Source organism: Micromys minutus (assembly GCF_963924665.1).
Source record: "Micromys minutus genome assembly, chromosome: 27".
Classification (NCBI taxonomy): domain Eukaryota; kingdom Metazoa; phylum Chordata; class Mammalia; order Rodentia; family Muridae; genus Micromys; species Micromys minutus.
Genome location: NC_137962.1, coordinates 41628303 through 41651822, shown reverse-complemented (window position 1 = coordinate 41651822; position 23520 = coordinate 41628303). Strand labels below are relative to the sequence as shown.

Genomic DNA, 23520 nt, shown 5'->3' with positions numbered 1-23520 from the left:
GCAGGATATGGCGGCAAGAATGGTGGCATTGTACTACTGCTGTGTCACTTTCTGTAACTGTCGAATAGACACTGCAGGCAGAACGGAAGGGGGACAGTCAGGATGTGGGGATGGAAGCAGGAGGGATCAGATCAGGGGAAGGACAAAGGGAGAGAGTCCCCCCTGGAATTGGGGGGTGTCCCTGGGATGAGTTAGAATCCACGTGCAATGGAAACTCCCAGAAGTCTATAAGGGGGACCCTATCTAAGACATCTGGTGATGAGGGATAGGAAGCCAGAACCGGCCATCTCCTCCAACCCGGCAAGACTTCCAATGGGATGGCTGGGACACCAACCCAGCCACAAAAGCTTCGACCTACAATTCATCCTGCCTACAGGATGTGCTGGGGTAAAAGTCTTACAGAAATCTTGAAAGTGGCCAACCAATGCCTGGTCCAGCTTGAGACCCATGCCATGAGAGGGAACCCACCAGTGACTCTGCCCAGAGGGTCAGGAACCAGAGGCTGGATGGTTAGACACCTATTTAGGATAGACTCAAACACACGGCAAAAAAAAAAAAAAGAAAAAAAAGCCAATGAAAAGATTCTGCTGTACTCATAGATTGCTGCCTAGCCCACTTGTCTTCGGAGAGGCTCCACCCAGCAATTGATACACGCAGATGCCTAGACGGCAGCCAAACACTGGAGCCTGGAGGATCCTGAGGAAGAGGGGCACAAAGAATTGCAAGAGCCAGTGGGGTCAAGGACATCAGAAAAAAAGCCACAGAATTAAGTAACCTGGGCCCATCAGGGCTCACAGATACTGCACTGCATGCGAGGGAACTTGCACGGAACTGACCTAGGCCCTTTGCACATATGTCACAGTATCTAGCTTACTCTTCTTGTGGGACTCCTAACAGTGGGAATAGGCGCTGTCTCTGACTCTGTGGCCTGTTTTTGGGACCCTATTCCTCTATTGGGTTGCCTTGTGTAGCCTTAATAGGAGAGGAGGGGCCTGGTCTTACTGCAAGTTGTTATTCGTGGTTGTTTGGTATCCATGAGAGGCTTGCCCTTTTCTGAAGAGAAATGGAGAAGGAGTGAGTGGGGAGGGGTAGAGGGGAGGGGAAGGACTGAGAGGAGAGGAGGGAAGGAAAACTGTGGGTCAGGAAGGATATAAAAATAATCTTCTAAAGGTATATACCAAGCTATCTGCCAAGTGCCAGTCTCTTCCAGGAGGGACACTGTCTGCTGGTGGGGGGGGGGCAGCACAGATGCCCAAGGGAACTGGGACTCTAGAGCCGCCAGGCTAACTGTGAAACTAAAGAATCAGTTCTTTCTGGGTTGGGACCCTGGCAAAGGGATCATATGGCCACTGTTTTTAATTATTAAAAAGATGTTTTGCCTGATGTGGGAGCAAACACCTTTGGTTCCAGAGCTTAAGATTCTGATGGATTTCTGTGAATTCAAAGCCAGCCTAGTCTACATATCAAGTTCTTGGCTAGTCAGGACCACAAAAGTGAGACCCTGTCTCAAAATAACAACAAAAACAAAACAAAAAAGCTAAACAGTTCTAAGCTGGGCAGGAAGAGAGTTCTCAGTGAGTTAGAGGCCAGCCTTAGTTTGTTTATCAAGTTAAAGTTATATAGTGAGACCCCAGTCTGGAGAAAAGAAAATTTGAGACAAGGTTTCAATTTGCCCAGGCTGAATTTGAAGTCACTAAGTAGCTAATGACTACCTTGAACTTCTGACCCTGTCCTAGGGAACCTTCTGTAGAACACTGGATCCAGCTTCATGAGGTTAAACTGGGCAGCACTTAGTTTGGGCTCAAGGAAAACATCCATCTATTGACAAACTGTTCTTCTGGTTGTTCTGATGTGGAAATTGCACCTAGAGACACAGATGCCTCCTTCTGATGCGTGTTGTAACAGGATGAATGGATGGAATTGGCTAATGGGTATTGGTAATTCAAGAAGAATGGAGAATTAGTCATGAACAAGAAACCGAGAAGGCCATTAAATCCCTTCAGTGGCGTGTGAAATAAATCTGTTACCAACGTTCACACGGCCCTAAGAATTTACAGCATATTTTATGTAAGAGCTGCTATCCAGACTCAACTTATCTAAACCCCTGCTTTCTTCTTAGATTCATTACTTAAATATTCCTTTATCTCTATATTCTGCCTGAGTTTATGAATGTGCACCATGTGCCAAGTTCCCAGGGAGGTCAGGAGAGGATGCTGGACCCCTTAAAACCAGAGGTAAGGATGGTTGTGAGCCGCCATGGTAATTCTGGGATCCAAACCCAGGTCCTCTGCAAGAACAAGTATTCTTTACCAGTGAGCTATCTCCCCAGCCTCAAATCTCAGCTTTTTAAACTATGGGTCACGACCAACTTCACTGTTGTAATGTTTCTGAACACACACACACACACACACACACGCACACACAACCATGCACTATTTTGCACACACATATTACACTGTCTGATGTACATCAACTTAGACTCGAGGATATTATAAATTACAGTGTTTAACTGTGACACAAGTTCCCTGAAACTCCTTCTGGAAACATGCTGTCAAGTTTTAGTTTTTATGACTTTAATGATAGGAATAGAATACTTAATTACAGAAAACAAGAATTTTAGTATTTCGCTATCACCATCCCTTGGCACAGAAGCATAAATTACTCTGTCTTTGGCCTGGATTGTGTTAGGATGTTTAATTTTATTTATTTATTTTTCTATTTCAATTATTCATGTGTATGCATCTATGTGGGCACACATGCACATGTCTACATGTCTGTACATATATGTGGAGACGATAGATCAATGTCAGAAATCATTTTTGACTGCTCTTCAGCTTCATCCATGGAGGCAGAACTTCACAGGGGCTTTCAACTAAACCCAGAGTTCAGCAACACAGCTAGTCCTGCTAGCCCGCTCTAAGGAGCCCCTTGTCTCCTCCTGGGTGGAATTCCAGGCAGGCTGCCACACCCAACCAGCACTTGCGTGGGTTTCTTGAGATCTGACCCTGCAACAAATACTTAGCACCTAAGCCATTTTCTCCTCAATCTGGGATGGTTTTTAGTGTGAGTGTGTGTGTGTGTTGGGGGGGTTGATGGGGGTGTGTACACTCAGAAGACAAGGTGAAGCATGCATGTGAAGGTCAGAGGACTTTCAGGAGTCTGTTCTCTCTTTGCTTCTACCCTCCGGGTCACAGAGACTGAACTCAGTCATCACTCCTGGCAACAAGAGAAATGAAGAAACATGAGCCATCTCACCCCTGCCCTGTGCTGCTCCCCCTGCCCTGTGCTGCTCCCCCTGCCCTGTGCTGCTCCCCCTGCCCTGTGCTGCTCCCCCTGCCCTGTGCTGCTCCCCCTGCCCTGTGCTGCTCCCCCTGCCCTGTGCTGCTCCCCCTGCCCTGTGCTGCTCCCCCTGCCCTGTGCTGCTCCTCCTGCCCTGTGCTGCTCCCCCTGCCCTATGCTGCTCCTCCTGCCCTGTGCTGCTCCCCCTGCCCTGTGCTGCTCCCCCTGCCCTGTGCTGCTCCCCCTGCCCTGTGCTCATTCATTTTGTGAGTGTGAGTGTGGCCACTGTGTGGCATTCAAAGGACAAGCTGGAGGAGTCAGTTCTTTCTTCCATATGGATCCCAGGAATTGGACCTGGGTTGCCGGAGATCCTGTAAAGTACTCTAACCCGCTACTCTCCACCTTGCTTACCAGCCCAGCATGCTTAATTTTAAACCGTTTGAGTTGTTGGCTTGAGTTTTGTAAACATCTGTTAAATGAATGTTGGCTTGGGATTAGGGTAACGTTTTTCAATAATTTCTAAAGTGGCCCTGAACATAATTCTGTTTTTTTTTTTTTTTAATATATTTATTCAAAGTAGCACTCTCAGCACTTTAAGTTATAAAATCAGAAAAGCAATCAACTCTAAAAACACGATGTACTAGTGTCAAAGAGACACGTTGTTGCTAGCTCTTTCTGTTAAAGGAAGCAAGCACACCCATCTCATTAACATGCAAATGTGCTACCCCTCTAGGTAAGACTGGCCCTAAAGTGACGCCCAGGGATTTGAACACATGCTACTGCTCTTGCACAGAAAGTTGCTCTTCCAAGTTTAGTCCCCAGCATCTGAGTTGGTGTGACTCACAGCTATCTGTGACTCCAGCTCCAGCGATCCGATGGCCTTTTCTCTGGACTCCATTGTAACCTACACTCATGGGCACACTCATGGGCACATACTCAGATATACACAGAATTAGCAAGGAATAACAGGCTGATATGGTGCTGTGTGCCTGTAATTTCTGCACTAGAGAGGAAGATAGATTTCTGAGTTTGAAGGAGGCCAGTTTGCTCTTAACAGTGAGTTCCAGACCATCTGGGGCTATATGGTACGATCCTGTCTCATAGAACTACTACTGAGTCTTTTTAAAACCACAAATTGTAAACTTATGTTATGGGGAACAGATGAAGTCAGAGTAACCTTGTATTGTTGACTCAAGCACAGCCACATGAATGACCCCAGTACCTCAGACCACAGGAAATGGCAAGGACTTCCCCTGGTCCATGTACAGAGTCTTCCTCCAATGACTGCAGCCTGAGACTGTTCCCCTACACAGCTCCTCTACAGAGATTAGCTAACCTTCATTTGCTTTGTATTTTAAAGGCTCTGAGTTTCTGAGCTGCTGGTTTGCCACCATCAGAGTCCATGTCCCACCCGGTCCCAGTGTTTCTGTTTGTGCCTGGGGTTTCTTCATTTCCTGTCAGTCTGGTCAGCTCAACCCCAAAGACATGCAGGTCACAGCAACACAAACACCAAATAATTGCTTTAAAATAAAATGTTCTCTGAATGAATCCATTAAGACTGCAAGAGCAGCAAGTGCTCTTAATCCCGAGCCAGCCCAATTCCATAATTATCTCAAAAAATTTGGAGCTAGGTACAATGGCACCACCTATAATCTCAGCACCTATAATCAGAATTTCAAATTTCAAGGTAGGACATTTGTATTGCTCCTCCAAGACCTAGGAAGCATCAGCGAGGAGGGGCTGGAGAGACTGTAAGTGCTGAAGGATTGGGAGGACCACAATAGAACACTGTCCTCTGGATATAACATGGCTTTTGAGTCATGCCCACACAGCATTCATAGCTATGACAGACAACCAGCACAAGCACAAACTGTATCAAGAAGGGAAACTAGCTGGGAAGAGGGGTGTTAGTAAGTGTGTAGGGAAGAAATGGGGGTTAATGGGATGTATGATCATGATACATTGTATAAAATGTATGAAATTAACAAAAAAATGAATATTAAGTTCATCTGGGCTATGATGCAAATTTGAGGCCACCATAGGTTACGTGAGACCCAGTCTCAAAAAAAAAAAAAAAAAAAAAAAAACTGTATTAGAAGAAAAGTTACGGGAGCTGGAGAGATGGCTCAGTGCTTGCTCTTCCAGAGGTCCCAAGTTCAAATCCCAGCAACCATATGGTGGCTCACAACCATCAGTTATGAGAACTGATGCCCTCTTCTGGTGTGTCTGAAGACAGCTACAGTATACTTAATATATAATAAATAAATAAATCTTTAAAAAAATACTTAAAAAAGAAGAGAAGTTACTTTCTCTCTTTATGTAGAAGGTGCTATCATAAAAGTATTATCTTTACAGGCTTTGGGCACATTCATCAAGCTAGGGGAACTTGGTACAGTTAATTATATCAGGTACTTAGGTAACTGTTTTTGTTTTCTTTTTACAATATAGTATTTATCAACTTTAAATGTTTTACTGCATGCCGGACTATTTTCTCATTTTATTTGCTTAATTCTAGATCTCCAGCTTTGTAATCCTGCTTTTAGAGCGTCTGGTGAAAAAAGGAATCAACCCGGACAGAGGGCCTAAGATTACTCTTCGAAATGCAAAGTTACTGGTGCCTGGGCACGCAGTGTTGGGGGGATGCCCATCATTCCCTGATAAGAATGGATTGCTGTGAGTCAACTGTTTGTATAAACAAATACATCTCATGCTGAACAGTAGCTTCACCTCTGGGAGTTGGAATTTCGAGTGCCTGCCCAGCCGAGCACGCCTATGCAGCAGTGCACTAAAATCCCATCACTGAGTGTCTCTCTGTAGGCCTCCCTGGCAGAAAGCATCTCACCACATTGTCCCAACGTGTTGTAGGGGAAATAATGTGTGAGCATCTTCGAGCTCTTTCCCTTGGCTGACTTCCATTTCAATCCTTTGTGTCATGAATATAATTATACCCTAAGTTCTGAGACCTCTCAGCAAATTACATCCCTAACACGGCCCTCAAATTTGTATAAAGTATTAGGGCCCATGATGTACTGAAAATATTGGTTTCTTTCTTTTTCTTTTCTTTTTTTTTCTTTTTGCCTATAATGATTGCCAGTTTTATTCCCCTGGCTAAGCAATCCAGAGGTAATTCCAGGTTTACACATTTCTTTTTAATAGTTCATCAAGAGTTTAGTGCCTTTATTGCCTCTACAAGCTGGTTACAAATTCATTTCAACTAACTCCCACTTATGAAAAAATCTGCAGTTTTTTTTGTGAGACACTTGTTCATTAAGAAAAATCAACATAAGCAAAAGGCAAAAGTCAAACATGCCACACCAAAAATAAGCACTGTTATGTTTTTGATACGTATAGTTATACATGTACACACATAATTAGGAATTTTCCTATATATGTGAGCTGATCCTAAATATGCTGCTTTTCAATCTGCTGTTTAATTGTGTATTTCCATGCATAAGTGTGAAACTTTCCAACTGAAAGATAAACATGAAAAAATGGATCAAAAACCTGAAATCCAATGAGATGCTGGTAACAACGAAACTATCTAAAAGAAAATACCGCCAGGTATCTATTATGAAAAGTGAAATGAAGTTCAAATATACATCAGAAAATGCTAAGAGAAAGAAAGCAGCAGCCACATTTCAATATCAGAGACAAACGACTTCAAGGCCTGAAGCACACAGGGTAAGGACGACTTGGGGAACGTCTTTGCTTCCAATGCATTAGCACCAACTTGTTTCTTACTCTTCTTATCTCTTCCCTAAGCCTTTCCAACTCAACTACTCCCTTATCACTTCTTCAGGGTTCAGATGTGTTTCGGGAGTGTCCTCCTTAGGCTCTGGGCTGGGCTCAGCAGGCTCTCCTCTAAGTTTCCATCAGTTTCCTCCCTCACATTTTCTCCAAAGCCGGAAGATCTCCTCCTGTCTGCTGTGGTGGATCTTCGGAAGGATGGCCTTCATCTGCTTTTGGGGTGTTCTGGGGGTGTTCCTTTGTTCTTCTCAAGAGACTTTTGAGTGTTGATTATGTTTTTTTCTTAATCCTGTAGGTATCTGGAGATTTTCCTCTCTTCTTGCACCTTGATTATGTCGAGCTCCCCCAAAAAACCAAGAGTCCTGGAAGTAGCAGGGCCACTCTTCTATAGCAGGACTGAGCTCAGAATATTGGTTTCTTTAAGGACTCTGTTATGTTGTGTGAATGTTTTTGTTTTAATCCCAAGTATGGGATATGGGGCTGCTTCAGATTTTCTACAGCCACAATGATTTGTCTCATACTCTAGAAGGGGGGTGACTTTTGCCAACTGTAAATAGCTTATGTTTGGAAGTCTGGGGACACTTGAGAGGGTATAAATGTGAGAGCCCTGAAAGGGGCCAGCAGCTACTGCTTGCTGCTCCCCCTGCTGCTGGTAGTTCCTGCTGTTGCATTTGCTGGTTTTGCTATTGCTTAGTTGCTGGATGCCCTAGGAACTCAATACCACTAATTAGCAAGCAGTAGTCTAAAGAAATCTACACCCTTTTTCTCCTCAAACCTTTCTCTCCTACCTAGTTTTGGAGGGGGCAGGGTTTGAAAGGGATTAGGGTGGAATAAGGGTAGGAAAGGTGGTAGATATAAGAACACAATAAAGTAGCCAAAATATACACCTACACCATGATGCTTAATTTTGATAGTCAACTTGGTTGGATTAAGAAAAACCTCAAAGCTGGACAGTGGTGGCACAGGCCTTTAGTTCTAGCATTTGGGAGGTAGTGAGTTCAAGGCCAGTCTGGTCTTTAGAGCGAGTTCTAGGACAGGCAGGGCTACATGAAGAAACCCTGTCTCAAAAAAAGAAAAAGAAAAAGAAAGAAAGAAAGAAAGAAAGAAAGAAAAGACCAAACAAGCAACCCTAGATTGAGGTCTAAAGAGATGACAGTTAAAAGATTGTTAGTTTGAGGCCAACCTGAAATATATATCAAGATTTTAAATAGCAACAACAATCAGGTGATACCAGCCCATGCCTCTGATACCAGCACTCAGAGCAGAGGCAGGCAGATCTGTGAGTTCAAGTCCAGCCTGGTTTACAGAGGAAGTTTCAGAACAACAAAGGCTACAAAGAGAAATCCTGTCTCCAAAAACAAAACAAAACAAAAAAATAAATAAAAAACAAAAACCAACCAAACAACAACAACGACAAAATGCCCTCCTCCAACAAACACAACAACAAAAATCTCAGGACTATGGATTTCATATTGAGTGAAAACACTCCAAAAAAGGGTATCCTAAATGACTGAATCTTTAAAAATAATCAGAACTCCATACTATAAAGATGCACATATACAACGGCAGGCACTTTGTGCTTGCATTCAGACAATAGAGAAAATTTACTGGCCAAGGTAAGGGAGGGAAACTTATGGATTTAACCAAGCAAATGAAAAAAAGAAAAGAAAAAAAAAAAAACTAAACTAAAACTGTGTCACAAAGATAATAATCACGCGTATGTGGAACAAAAAAGTGTGCTTGGATAAAGTGACCATAGTAAAAACCACATGGGTGAAAGACAAAAAAAAAAAAAAAAAAAAAAAAAAAAAGCAGAGAACCAGGTTCGAATCCCTGCACAGTTATTCACAGCTGCCTGTAATTCCTGTTCTAGGGGATCTGATGCCCTCTTCTAACCTCCGCAGCACTAAGCACACATGTGATGAAAAGACATACAAGCAGGTAAACATTTGTACAATAAAATGCTGGGACCAGCGCCTCTAACAAGCCGAAGACGTCCGGAAAGAGAAGTCGGTCTTCATGGCATATCTACTCCAACCACCCCAGAGGAGCTGCAAAAACTGGCTCAGCTCGGACCTTCGGTTTCCCGGAACTGAACTACGTAAATCGTACAATCAGAAAACCGGGGATGCTACGAGCCCTTGGACCGGAAAGGGACTAGTTTACCGGAAGTTATAGTTTACCGAGACTTAAAAGGAAGAGGACCGACGGAAGTCGTAGTCCCGGAGGCCCAGGGACTAAGGGGTCTTACTCTCGGAGGCGGAGCGAGGGCTGCACAACATGGCGGGACTGGAGCTCCTGTCCGATCAGGGTTACCGGATAGACGGTCGCCGCGCAGGGGAGCTGCGCAAGATCCAGGCGCGGATGGGCGTGTTTGCGCAGGCCGATGGCTCCGCTTATATCGAGCAGGGCAACACCAAGGCACTGGCGGTGGTCTACGGGCCTCACGAGGCGAGTAAGCGGCAGGGACTGGGGGCTCGAGGCCGCACGTCGATGGAGTAGACCTAAATTTTATGGCTTAACTTCTCCGCCTATGCAGCAATGCACTAAAATTCCATCTGAGTCTCGCTTTGTAGGCCTCCCTGGCAGAAAGCATCTCACCACACTGTCCCAACGTGTTGTAGGGGAAATGATGTGCGAGCATCTGCGAGCTCTTTCCCTTAGCTGACTTCCATTTCAATCCTTTGTGTTACATCCTCTAAGCCATGAATATAATTATACCCTGAGTTCTGAGACCTCTCAGCAAATTGCATCCCAGACATGGTCCTCAAATTTGTATAAAGTATTAGGGCCCATGATGTACTAAGAATATTGGTTTCTCTAGGGATCCGCTTATGTTATGTGAATATATTTTTGTTTTAATCCCAAGTGTGGGATATGAGGCTGCATCAAGTTGTCCACAGCCACTATGATTTGTCGTGGGAGGGGGTTGCTCGTGGCCGCATGTCAAGGGAGTAGACCTAACTCGTGCAGATTTACTCTACCGTTTCAGTGGGTCCTATCTTTTCTCTTGGGCTGCCCGCATCGCCTCTGAGGTGCCTCAGCCAGCCTGGCAAAACACTCACTCCCTGTTCTTTCAGCTCAGTATTCCGAGATCTTGTTGGGGGGGAAAAAGCCTATCAGGCTATTTCTGCACCTCTTACATCGATTTTCCTGGGTCTTCCACGTCGCTTGCTTCTCTGCTGGAATATAAACTACCAAGACAGGGACACTAAATTGTCTGCCTTTATTGCTGTGTCTCAGTGCTGTAGGAAGGCCGGCAAAAACATGCGTGTTTTAAAGTTTGCTAGCATATAGAGCTCAGCTTTCTAGGTGGAAGCCAGGATGATGATCAGGTATAGAACACATGTGGGCAGACTATTGGTAGGTAGAGGGACAGTCAATCAAATAAAGTTGAGTGGTTACCAAGGAGGTGAGGACCCAGAGATTTGAAGGTCAGGGAAATTGTGATTTTCTTTTACATGTGATGGGAAGCTTCTGGAAGGTAAGTGAAATATTAGTGTGTAGGTGACATAGTCAAATTAGATGTTTGTAAACATGGTGGGAGTAATTTGGGAGGAAATGGAGCAACTGAAGAACAAATTGTTGTCTGCCAAAGGCGACAATGATGTGGCTTAGGCTGAAAAGTAGCCCCTCCCCCACAGCTATGATTTGGAGCCAGTGTAGCTGCTGCTTTCTGAAGCTCTTTAGAAAGAGGAGGAAAGTTGAGCCATCAAGTGTGACCCGGGAGGTAGGCAGGCCTGGCTCATTCATTCTTTTTCCTCCAGATCCGGGGCTCCCGGTCTCGAGCCCTGCCTGACCGAGCTCTAGTGAACTGTCAGTACAGTTCAGCAACCTTCAGCACAGGTGAGCGCAAGCGAAGGCCCCATGGAGACCGGAAGTCTTGTGAGATGGGGCTACAGCTACGCCAGACCTTCGAGGCAGCTATCCTCACACAGCTGCACCCACGATCTCAGATTGACATCTATGTGCAGGTGAGTTACCTGCAGCCTCAAACCACTCCCCTGGGGCGGAGCTTACGGGTATGAGATCTGCCTGAGTTGCTGGAGGACTAGAGGTCTGATGTCTTGATGCCCCCTGCAGGTACTACAAGCAGATGGTGGGACCTATGCAGCATGTGTGAATGCAGCCACGCTAGCAGTGATGGATGCTGGGATACCTATGCGGGACTTTGTATGTGCATGTTCGGCTGGCTTTGTGGATGGCACAGCACTAGCAGACCTCAGCCACGTGGAAGAAGCAGCTGGAGGGCCCCAGCTAGCCCTGGCCCTGCTGCCAGCCTCCGGCCAGATTGCACTGCTGGAGATGGATTCGAGGCTGCATGAGGACCACCTGGAGCAGGTGCTAGAGGCTGCTGCCCAGGCAGCCCGAGATGTGCACACTCTGCTGGACCGTGTTGTCCGGCAGCATGTGCAGGAGGCCTCTATCTTACTGGGGGACTGAGTGCCAACCACCCATATCCAGAATAAAAGCCTGTTCCTCTCCTGAACACACCTTACTGTGCAGCACTTCAGAGCAGCTCAGAGCCCTGCAGAGCAGTTTCAGTGCAGTTCCTAAGTGGAGAGAGCACTTGTGCTGGAAGAACAAGAGTGCTCTTGTTGTGTATGCCCAGATAGTAGGGCAAAGACCACCAGGAGTCTGAATTTATATGCAAAAGCAGAGACTTTATTTATGCTTGAGCTTGGATCCTCAGAATCCTCCAACACATCAGATTTGTGCTGAGATCTTGAGCCTCGATTAGGAATGGTTTTTATACCAGTTTGGGCAGGGAATGGGGGTCTCTAGCACAGCAGTTGCCTTATTTGGCAAGGGTTGAGCAGGCAGCTGGGTCTCCAACCTTTCAGTTGCCTTATTTGGCAAACATTATCTTGGTGCATAGAGTCAGTGATGAACAATTTTATCTGTAACCTTTGAAATTTTAGGCACTTTCCCTCTATTTCCCTGATTGGCTCTGGCCCTGAGCAGTTTTTTCCTGGAACTGTGATATCTTTTAACCACAATTTAAACCGGGAACAAGCAGGCTCAAGATGAAGTCAGCTTACAAATTAGTTTCTCCAATCACCATGTTCCTCACTCATGCCCTTCTGACTAAGAAATGTACCATGCTTACACAGCCCATCAGGGATATAAGGTAGCTCAGCTGGCTGTGGGTGCCCATCATTAAGAGATGTAAGGTTAGACTAAAGCAGTGGTTTGGTTCTCAACTTGTGGATATTATGACATAACAGCAAAGTTAGTTATGCAGTATCAGCAAATTTTATGGTTGCGGGACACCTCAACATGAAGAACTATTAAAGGTTAGAATGTTAAGTACCACTGGACTGATGCTTTCTTTCCGGCCTCTTTGGGCTCTAGAAAAGCAAACCTTTGTTGCCTCTCAGCTTTAGACCCTTACTTCTACACCCTTTTAGAGAAACTGCCTTTATCCACCACCACACTTCTCTGGCCACCAACTCGCCCACTGTGCCAGTGAACCCACTGTTAGAGTTCACAGCATCCATAGAAATGATTCAACAACGGGTCCTCAGTTCACATGGGGCCCTTAAGTCATAGCTATAACAGTTACTCAATATCTCACTTCAGCAGACATCAGTCTTTTCGCCGTTCTACCCACCTGTGTTACACACTTCCGAGAAGAACCTTTAGGCCGGCACACTGCTGCTGCTGTCTTGAGTTGCGCCAATGTCTTGCCCTTCCAGCTGCTCGCCCCGGAGCTTCACCACCCCACGTTCCAGTTCCGCCCACTGGCCGTGACTGCATCCTGTAATTCTCCAGCCTACTGCAGCTCTGAGCAAGCGCGGAGCTGGCGACCTCTGTTGTGAGCATGCGCAAAATGCGGTTTCCAATGACATCTGCCGCTTCCAAGCGTAGTGGCGCGACGGATCCTGGGACCGGAAATAAAGACAGCACGGGGCGCCGGGTCTGACAGGAACCCTGCGCTTGGAGGTGTCAAGCTGCGGCGAGAGCAGAGCCCCGCGCCCCGCCATGGGTCTCCTGTCGGACCCGGTGCGCCGGCGCGCGCTCGCCCGCATCGTCTTGCGCCTAAACGCTCCTCTCTGGTGAGGGCGGGTACAGGGGGCGGGCCTCGCGGGAACACGAACTGCTGTGGTTCCACTAGCGCCTACTGTTCCAGGGTCTGCGCTCTCCTTGCAAGTGTCACTCAGGCACTGAGCTTGGGATTCTAGTTCCTATCCATCTCTGATAAAGCGTCTAGGGTCTTTTATTTTTCCTCCGCCAGAGGCAGGATTTCTCTGTGTAACCCTGGTTGTCCTGGAACTCGCTCTGTAGACCAGACTGACCTCGAACTCAGAGATCTGCCTGCGCCTGCCTCTTTCTCCTGAATGCTAGGATTAACGGCATGGGCCACCACCACCCGGTTTCGGCTGTTTTTGTTTTTTGTTTTGTTTTATTTATGTGAATACACTGTAGCTGTTTTCAGACAGCCCAGAAGAGGGCATCAGATCCCTTTGCAGATGGTTGTGAGCCACCATGTGGTTGCTGGGAATTGAATTCAGGACCTTTGGAAAAGAGTCAGTGCACTTAACCGCTGAGCTCCAGTTAATAGCTTGGACCATCCCTCTGGACCCTCTGGGGCATGGTGGAATCCACGAACCAGCTTTCCAAGTCGAACTAATTCCCGGTCTCCCTCTGTACCCTCTCACAGTGTGCTGAGCTACGTGGCTGGCATCGCCTGGTTTTTGGCCCTGGCTTTTCCGCCGCTAACCCAGCGCACTTACATGTCCGAAAATGCCATGGGCTCCACCATGGTGGAGGAGCAGTTTATAGGTGGAGACCGTGCCCGGAGCTTTGCCCGGGACTTCGCTGCCCACCGCAAGAAGCTAGGGTGAGTGCCTAGCAGCGGGCTGGGGATCCCAGGGGAGGCCGAGACCAGGGAGCTCTACTTGAGGCTATCTTTGTGTCTCCAGGACCCTGCCAGTGGCATGGCTGGAACGGTCGATGCGATCCGTAGGGCTGGAGGTCTACACTCAAAGCTTCTCCCGAAAACTACCCTTCCCGGATGAGACCCATGAGCGCTATGTATTGAGGGAAAGGGCTGTGCCTGGGAGAAAAACACATTGGAAGGGTGGCCTGGGTTGGGTGTCTTGTTGAAGTGCCCTGGAAACTCTGGGAGGGATGGTCTGAAGACCTGGTGGTGGACATTGTAGTGCCAGGGAAAAAAGGCAGGTTTCAGCCTGTCTTCTGTAGAGTCTGCTGAGGCTTTCTCCTTAACACTTTGTGCAGATGGTGTCAGGTACCAATGTGTATGGCATCCTGCGGGCCCCACGTGCTGCCAGTACTGAGTCTCTGGTACTTACTGTACCCTGCGGTCCAGACTCCACCAACAGCCAGGCTGTGGGGTTGTTGTTGGCACTGGCTGCCCATTTCCGAGGTGAGGCTCTGGGGCTTTGGTCAGGGAAGGTTTGACCAATTCCCCAGGCCCTTGCTGACCCTGCCTCTGGCTTTCAGGGCAGATTTACTGGGCCAAAGATATAATTTTCCTGGTAACAGAACATGATCTTCTGGGCACCGAGGCTTGGCTTGAAGCCTACCACGACATTAATGTTACAGGTAGGTGTTACCCTAGTCTTGCTCTTCTTTCGGGGTCACTTGTCATCTCTTGTACCCCCTCTAGTGTTCACTGCTTGCTCCTACAGGCATACAGTCATCTCCCCTGCAGGGCAGGGCTGGAGCCATCCAGGCAGCCATAGCTCTGGAGCTGAGCAGTGATGTTGTCACCAGCCTTGATGTGACTGTGGAGGGACTCAACGGTCAGCTGCCCAACCTTGATCTGCTCAACCTCTTCCAGACCTTCTGCCAGAAAGGGGGGCTGCTATGTACACTCCAGGGCAAGGTGGGACCCCCTGCTTGGGAGCATGGGGCCTGTGAGAAGGGGTGAGTCTGATCCTGTTCCCATGCCTCCAAAGCTGCAGCCCCAGGACTGGACATCACTCGACGGGCCATTGCAGGGTCTGCAGACACTGCTACTCATGGTGCTGAGGCAGGCCTCTGGCCGGCCCCACGGCCCCCATGGCCTTTTTCTGCGCTATGGCGTGGAGGCCCTAACCCTGCGTGGCATCAACAGCTTCCGCCAATACAAGTATGATTTGGTGGCAGTGGGCAAGTAAGTCTCCAGACCCTTCCCGTGCTTGGGGCAGTATGTAGCTGGGGTGAGAGGAGGGCTGGTCCTGACCTGGGTGTGCTCCTGACAGGGCTCTGGAGGGCATGTTCCGCAAGCTCAACCACCTCCTGGAGCGTCTACACCAGTCATTCTTCTTCTATCTGCTGCCTGCCCTCTCCCGCTTCGTCTCCATCGGACTCTACATGCCTGCCACGGGCTTCCTGCTCCTGGTCCTTGGACTCAAGATATCCTCCCATCTCGTTCTCGATCCTCACTCGTGACCAAACTCGGATCCCTTTCATTATAAAGGGGGGATAGTCCTTCATCGTACTGTAGGGGTGGGGAAGTGAGCCTAAGATCTCCCCTCAAGCAAATCCCATCTAGTGTCTTGTTGGGGTCCTTGACTTAGTCTATGCTCTGGAGCTGTGGATGCAGTTACACGAGGCCGGAGTGAACCCCGAGGAGGCTGGGAAGGCCCCTAGCCCTGGGTCTCCACTCTTGGCAACACAGGTGATATTGTACTCTACTGCTCTTAGGGTGGGTTTTTAAGTGTCCCCAGCAGTGCTTTCTGTTGCTACCCTCAGTCGGATGTGTGACATGAGTCCTTCGGGTGCCCCTGTGCCTCTGGCCTAACTCCAAGTACCCATGTGCTCTGCAGGGTGTGGGCCTGGCATCACTTATGGCACCCCTGCTGATCTCTCAGGCCATGGGTTTGGCCCTCTATTTCCTGCCTGTGCTGGGCCAACATATAGCTACTCAGCATTTCCCAGTGGCTGAAGCGGAGGCTGTCGTGTTAACGCTGCTGGCGATTTACGTAGCCGGCCTAGCCCTTCCGCACAACACCCACCGGTGAGCAGCTGGGCTGGACAGGCAGAGGCGGGCCCCCTGGATACTTAGATGGATTCTGGACTGCCCTTGAACCTCTTACCTTGTAGAGTGGTCAGCTCACAGGTCCCAGACAGGGGCTGGATGGCACTGAAACTGGTGGCCCTGATCTACCTGGCACTGCAGCTGGGTTGCATTGCTCTCCTCAATTTCTCCCTGGGCTTCCTGCTGGCTGCCACCATGGTACCTGCTGCTGCACTCACCAAGCCCCATGGCCCCCGGTACGTGCTGGTCAACCTCTTCTCCACTGGTGCCTTTGCCCCTCCTCAGGGTCGAGCCCAGTGAGGTTATTCACTTGCTGGCATCCCTCATGGTGAATACTCAAATGTTGCCCTTCTACCCAGGACACTCTATGCTGCCCTGCTGGTAGTGACCAGCCCAGCAGTCACACTCCTCGGGAGCCTATTCCTGTGGCGGGAGCTGCAGGAGGTACCACTGTCTTTGGCAGAAGGTTGGCAGCTCTTCCTGACCGCACTGGCCCAGGGTGTGCTGGAACACTACACCTATGGTGCCCTCCTCTTCCCAATACTGGCCTTGGGTCTGTATCCTTGCTGGCTGCTCTTCTGGAATGTTCTCTTCTGGAAGTGAGGTCTCTGGGAAGGGATCCCCAAGCCTCTGTTCTACCTCCTCCCTGGAAAATAAACAAGTACTCTGTTTGTGTACTTTGGGATCTTGTACCACTGTCTTCTTGGAGCCCCTGGCAATTGGGTTGGCGTTCCCACTCACCTCTTTGGAGGAACCACCCTTGTATTCTCAGATGTTTCTCTCCTGGTAGCAGGAGTGGGAGCCTGGTCCCATCAACATCTGGAGGAGAGCCTCAGTGGGGCACTGAAAGGGCAAGTGGAAATGGAAACCCACCCCCAGCTTACTATGCAGTCCTGCAGGCGATCTGCAGGTAGGCCGGCCCATGTGTCTGCACAGTGCCATCCTGTGCTTTGCTAGAAGCGATTCTGGGCAGTGAGATAATCTGCAGCCTGGGTTTGAGGGCCTGACAGTAGCTATGATATCCAGAGACTTCAAAACACCATCTTTAGTTCTGAGCTGAAAGGACAAAGGATCTGGATTCTTAGGAGATTCAGGGTTTGGGCCGTGTTTCTAGCATATAGTTCTTTAGTGTGGGCTTTATGTGGAATAGAAGCATCAGGCTCCACTTAAAGTAGCACAAGCCAAGGTGAGGTGCCCACTAGAGGTAAAGTTGGTGCTCGAGGTCTAACCAATATCCAGAAGCAATAGACTGAAAGAGAAAAGAGCCCCAAAGCAGGGTAACACTGGCTAGCCAACACAGAAGGAAGCAGGTAGTTGTGACGGGATCCCCAGAAGGAATGACAGTACCTTTTATGGAAGAAGGAAAGAAGTATGGCTCCTTCTGACATGTTGGGATCATGTCAGAAACTTTGGTGGCTAGTTTGGAGACACATCATGGGATAAATTTTTAAATAAACTTTTAAAGTTTCTTTGGGAGTCCCTGGAGGAAACCACTGATCTACCTGGTAGGAGTCCATGGCTTACATATGGAAAGACTGTATGGAAACCGCTGAGGCAAGTAGCCCTGCCATTAAGTTGCCATCTTTGGCCCTTTAGACCCTACTCCATTCCTGCTTGCTTCCTTCCTTTGCACTCTGGAGTGCTATTTTCTGGGTAAAGTACAGGCTGTCCCCTTCTGGCTAGGAAGACTTGCCTGTGTGCCTTTTGTCTCTGAGCTCTCATCTAGTACAGAATTTCCCTCCCTGCATTGTGGCTTGGCCTTGGCCTTAGCAGTTTTTAACAGAACTTTAGCAGTCACTTAAAACAAATATATATATGTATATATGTGTGTGTGTGTGTATATATATGTATGTATATATATGTGTGTATGTGTATATATATATATATTTAAAACACACACATTTGGGGCATATACACAGGGAGAAAGCTAAACAGTCATTTCACATGTCCTGAACATATCAAGCATTTTTCATCTATATGAATATTGAGAAGAAACAATCAAAATAAATCTTGTTGAGGAGGTAGGTATTTGTCTTAATTTTCACTAATATCGTGTGCATTTTTCAAAATGTGAGGTAGCTAGTCATAGCAATGTAACCATAATAATTCCAGCCCTCTTTGAAGAAGCAGGGGGACCACAAGTTTGAGGCTAGTCTAGGTTACATAGTGAATCTTTAGAAAGAGGGAACAGTGAGTAGGCAAGATGGTGTGTGCATATGGTCCTAGCTGTTTGGAAGGCCTTGAGACAAGAGGATCACATAAGCCTCGTAGTTTGAGGCAACATAGGGAAACACTGTCAAAACAACAGCACATGGTGTGATGGGTCATGTCTGTTATCCTAGCACACAGCCTGATTCAGGAGTATTTTGGGCCTAGTCTGTGTATATGACACAAAGATCATAAAGGTGTAATTGAGTTGTGACAGGACTAGGTAAAGTCCTAAATGTGTTGTTGGGGGAGGGGCCTGACATTTTTACTTGTCCTCTGGTGTTCCATTTTGGCTCTTGTCACAGGGTTCAACTTGGATGTGAGCAGGTCACCTTGAATGAAACTAACATGCCTGCTCAGTAGGCATTGCCATGGTGCTGTTCAGCCATGACAGAGTTGTGACAAACTGAGTGTGTAGCTCCTCACTGAATAGCCACTTTCCCCAAGGTACTCAAACTGCTCACTTGTCTTCCAAGCCGGCAATCAGCTCGCAACTGCCATGGAAAAATGTTGTTATCACCCCCAAAAATCTCTGTACCCCTCTGCACTCACTGCCCATCCTCCCTTCCCCTTCCAGCCACTGACAGAATTAGTCTGCTTTCTGCTTCCGTGTATTTGCCTGCTTAGGGTGTTCATAAGAATGGAATCATGTGTGGGTGGTCTTTTGTGTCTGACTTCTACTTAATGTGATGAGCACAAGGCCCATCGGTGAAGCATTTTACCAATGCTTCACCTCTCACATTGGGATTAAAAAGTTCACCCATACGGGGATGCCATGTTTTGTCTATCCATTCATCAGCAGGTAGACATATAGGGGGTTGTTTCTGTCTTGCGCTATTAAGAATAATTTTGATGTAAGTATTCATGTCCAAACTTTTGTGTGGACATACTTCTTTTCTTTCTGAGACAGAGTCTCACCTTATAATCAGGTTGGCCTGGAATTCTCAGCAACCCTCCTGCTTCAGCCTCCCAAATGCTAGGATTAAAGGTGTGGGCCACTAAGTCTGCACAGCTTCTGGACATTTTAATTGGGCATATGTTTAGAGATGGCTTCAATTCCTTCAAACTAAAACATTCATTCTAAAGAAGAGAGGAAGGCTCATGAGATTTGGGAAGTAAGCGTACTTTATTATGAAAGAAAGCTGAACTGTACAAGTTCCTTTTCAGGATCATAGAAGCCGGAAACTGCTAAGGAGGAGCCTCTGTAACAAGATTCTTGAACATATTCAGTGGCCTGGGAGAGCATACCTCAGAGATACAGCTTTTATGAGCCATCAAGGTGTGTGGGTGGTTCTTTTCAGCCAGATAGCTGCTTTTGTGTCAACCTTGCTCCTGTGATTCCTCACCTCTACTCCTGTTAGAAAATAATATAAAATGCAGTAGTTCAATGAGGTAGTGGTAGCACACACAGCTTTAATCCCAGCACTTGGGAGGCAGAGGCAGGCAGGTTCTTATGAGGTCAAAGCCAGCCTGGTCTACAGAAGGAGTTCTAGTACAGCCATGGCTAAGCAGAGAAACCCTGTCTACAAAAACAGACAAATACAGTAGTCCACCAAGTTAGATTTTGGTATTAGGTCATGAGTTCCCTTTCTTGAGTAAGTAAGTTTGTAAATTTGTGGGGGGGGGGGTCTTACAGGAAAAAGTTTTCAAACTATTTCCCCAGTTGGTGGAATTGTTTTGAGAAGGATTAGGAGGTTGGGCCTTGTTAAAGGGAAGTCAGGTGAAAGGTGAGTTTTGAGGTTCTTTCTTTCTCTTTCTTCCTTTCTCCCTCCCTCCCTTTCTTCCTTTTCTTTTTTCTTTTTCTTTTTTTTTTTCTTTTATTGGTTTTTCAAGATAGGAATTTTTCATGTAGCCCTGGCTGTCCTGGAACTCCGTAGACCAGGCTGACCTCAAACTCAAAAAGATCCGATTGCCTCTGCTGGGATTAAAGTTAGGAACCACTGCTATGCTACCTAGCTGAGTTTTGAGGTTTCAAAAGCCAGGTCAGGCCCAGTTACTCCCTCTCTGCTTCCAACTTTCAGATGATATGAGCTCTCAGCTGCTGCTTTAGTGCCATACTTGCTTGTCTGATGCCTTGCTTCCCGCCATGGTAGTCATGAACTCACCATCTGAAATTATAAGCAAGTCTCCGATTAAGTGCTTTCTGTTATGAAAGTACCTTGGGCATGGTGTCTCTTCACTGGACTAGAAAACCGAAAAAGGCTCTAATCAGTACCTGCTGCTATTCGTCTTGTGGCCAACAGCCATGTCTAGTGGGTGTGAAGTCTTGTCAGAGTGGAGCTTTGGCTTGTAGTTCTCTACTAGTTAGTGCTATGATCATCTTCTCTTGTGTTTATGGCTACTTTCTATCCTTCTTGTGTAGATTTTTCTTTTTCTTGTTTTTTTTTTTTTTTTTTTTTTTTTTTTTTTTTTTTTTTTTTTTTTTTTCAAAAAAGGGTTACTGTGTATCTCTGACTAGTCTGGAACTTGCTCTGTAGACCAGCTGGCCTCCAGCTCACAAAATCCCACCTGCCACTGCCTCCCAAGTACTGGAGATTAAAGATGCAAGCCACCACCACCCAGCTTTTACTTTTCATCTCTAGATCACACGTTGCTATTTTAGCAACAATAAATCAGCCAATCCCTGAGCCATCTAACCCACTTTTCCTTGTTTTTATTACGTTGTAGAAGTTCTGAGCCAGGAGTTGTGGCTCACACCTTTTATCCCAGATCCTCTGGGGCTGGAGTTACAAATGATTATGAGCTGCCATGTGGGTGCTGGGAATTGAATTGGGTCCTGTGGAAATGCAGCCAGTGCTCTTAGCCTTTTAGGGATCTCTTTAGCTCCATCATGGCTCTATATTTTTGAGAGTTATTTGATTCAAGAAAAATAATCTAAGAAGTCTACTTTATTGTTTCTTTGGTTATTTACATTTTTTGGTGTCCTGTTTAAGAAACTATTTGCTTAAAACTAGGCTAGGTAGTAGTGCTACAGAATTTGGGAGGCAAAGGCAAGAAAATTTCTGTGGGTTCAAGGCCAGCCTGGTCTACAGAATGAGTGTTGAGAATATCCAGGGCTACATAGAGAGAAACCCTGTCCCAAACAAACAAACCAAAAAGAAAATAGGAGAAGAAGAAAAGAAAGAAACCATTGCATAATCCAAAAATTATTAACACTTATTACTGTATCTTCCAGGAGTCCATATAGTTTTATATTTAGCCATTGGGATCAGAGAGATTTCCCAGTGAGTAAAAATACCTGTTATGCTTAAAAATCTAGGGACTGGTGAGATGGCTCAGCACTACTGGTGGGAAGATGGCTCAGGGCACCCTTCCAGAGGTCTTGAGTTCAATTCCCAGCACCCACATGGTATGAAGGGATCTGATGCCCTCTACTGGTAGCAAACAAGTCTCTGGAGCCATCCAAAGGGGATCTCTCTCTCTCTCTCTCTCTCTCTCTCTCTCTCTCTCTCTCTCTCTCTCTCTCTCTCACACACACACACACACACACACACAGTTGGTAAAGCAAAGCTCCAACACACACACACACAGTTGGTAAAGCAAAGCTCTAACACACACACTCACACACAGTTGGTAAAGCAAAGCTCTAACACACACACTCACACACAGTTGGTAAAGCAAAGCTCTAACACACACACTCACACACAGTTGGTAAATCAAAGCTCCAACAACTTTATTTCTTCTCCCATAGCTTATATTTCAGCAAAATCTTCCAAGCAATATAAAAATTACAATGTAGTTATATTCTCTTTTTCTTTAGGTGAATAATTCCTAGAATTGAAAACAGCATGTTCCTTAATACCGTTACATGATTAAATATTTTATATAATATAGGTGAAAGAAAAATGATTCCCAAGAACCTACATACAATCGTATCTAAGTAACTTGTTAATAGATTAACCAAGTGTAAGCAAGCAAGGCATTTTTTTTCATAGTTTCTCTTACTGGTAGGTTGCAATTTGCTGTTACAAAGAAAGGATCAATCATTATTTATCTTAAAAGCAATATTATTAAAATCTAAATTTTATATATAAAAAACAATCAGTCATTTCTATTTTAAATCCTCGGTGCACATCTACTCATTAACAATTTTTATTAAATCATATCGGGAAGCAGAGGGCAAAAGTGGGTACGAGAAATTGATCATCATCTTGTTCTCTAGCAAGAAAGGCTACTAGTGCTAGATGGACTACCATTGTTCTTGTTCCCAGACTTCAAAAAGTCCCTGACTCAGCTATTTAGACTGTGCTTTTCTGAAACTTTTAAAAATTGTTCCCCAAGATTTTCTACATCAAAGCCATTACAAAACACAAACAAGAAATCCAAGTGTTGGGATTAAAGAACTATACTACCATGCTGAGCTTTATTTTTATTTTATTTTATATTCATGGTATGTGTGTGCATATGTGTGTGTGTGTGTGTGTGTGTGTGTGTGTGTTTGCATGCATGCCATGGCATATATGTGGAAATCAGAGGACAATCTACAGAGATCAGTTCTCAGCTTCTATCATGTAGATTCCAGGATCTGAACTCAGATCCTCCAGCTTGGTGGCAATCACCCTTACGTGATGAGGCGTCTCATTAGCGTTTTTGCTGGGTTTTTTTTTTTTTTTTTTTTTTTTTAAGACAGGGTTTCTCTGTGTAGCCCTGGCTGTCTTGGTACCCACTCTGTAGACCAGGCTGGCCTTAGAGGTCCAGCTATCTCTGTTTGCTGTTCTTACTGCATTGTCTTGGCTGGCCTGGTATTCTTTATGTAGCTCAGGCTGGCCTTGAGTTCTTGGCAGTACTCCTACTTCAGCTTCCCTAATGGTGAAATTATACAGAGAAGCCACAGGCCAGTTTTGTTCATTTTTGTGTTTTACTGTACTTTAAAAGTTAGTTTTTCTTTTTAATATGGGGGAGCATATATGTGTGTTGGATTTGGAACCCAAAGTTTTGTACACACTAGGCAAACACATAACTGAATTACATCCTTTAAATTAAGCATCCTTCAATACTTCGAATATTTTGAGAACAGAAAATTTGAGTCTAAGGCAGGGCTTTCTCGGGGATAGTTTATGTTAATAATAATTTATTTTTTCATTTCCAGTTTATAAGTCTTGTTTCTTGAAAATTGATATATCAGATAAATTGCTTCATGTGGCTAAACTCATCATTAGATTCACCCTAAAGGTAACAGCAAAGGAGAAATTCCTAATTGCAGAACTTCAAACCACTGAAACACAGTGTCAATTTAGATTTTTTAAAAAGTAGCACCTAGTGCTACAGTGATCAGCCCCTTACTTTAAAGAGCTTAC

At 46.1% G+C, this 23520-nt stretch overlaps 3 protein-coding genes and 1 pseudogene across 4 annotated transcripts in view; 2 read left to right on the top strand and 2 right to left on the bottom strand.

Moving 5' to 3' along the window:
• Positions 1-12746, bottom strand: part of OPLAH (5-oxoprolinase, ATP-hydrolysing) — a 33625-nt gene extending 20879 nt beyond the window's left edge. The window contains exon 1 of the mRNA XM_080939259.1: positions 12641-12746. The gene's annotated coding sequence lies outside the window, so the exon portion shown is untranslated. The remainder of the gene's footprint in view (positions 1-12640) is intronic.
• Positions 6940-7922, bottom strand: LOC308438399 (transcription elongation factor A protein-like 8; annotated as a pseudogene). The gene is made up of 2 exons: positions 7918-7922; positions 6940-7270 (listed from the first exon to the last, which is right to left on the bottom strand). The product of its transcript is annotated as a transcription elongation factor A protein-like 8 (transcript).
• On the top strand, positions 9241-12209 carry EXOSC4 (exosome component 4). Its single transcript, XM_080939322.1, has 3 exons — positions 9241-9477; positions 10794-11000; positions 11110-12209. The coding sequence occupies exons 1-3, from the start codon at positions 9307-9309 to the stop codon at positions 11467-11469; spliced, it is 738 nt and encodes a 245-aa protein (XP_080795448.1). The 5' UTR covers positions 9241-9306; the 3' UTR covers positions 11470-12209.
• Positions 12747-12938: 192 nt separating the features above from the next.
• On the top strand, positions 12939-16692 carry GPAA1 (glycosylphosphatidylinositol anchor attachment 1). Its single transcript, XM_080939702.1, has 12 exons — positions 12939-13085; positions 13691-13870; positions 13953-14064; positions 14269-14416; positions 14494-14595; positions 14682-14878; positions 14952-15148; positions 15237-15390; positions 15560-15655; positions 15804-15994; positions 16081-16251; positions 16375-16692. Exons 1-12 carry the CDS (start codon positions 13012-13014, stop codon positions 16616-16618), a joined length of 1866 nt encoding a protein of 621 aa, XP_080795828.1. The 5' UTR covers positions 12939-13011; the 3' UTR covers positions 16619-16692.
• The last annotated feature ends 6828 nt before the right edge of the window (positions 16693-23520 follow it).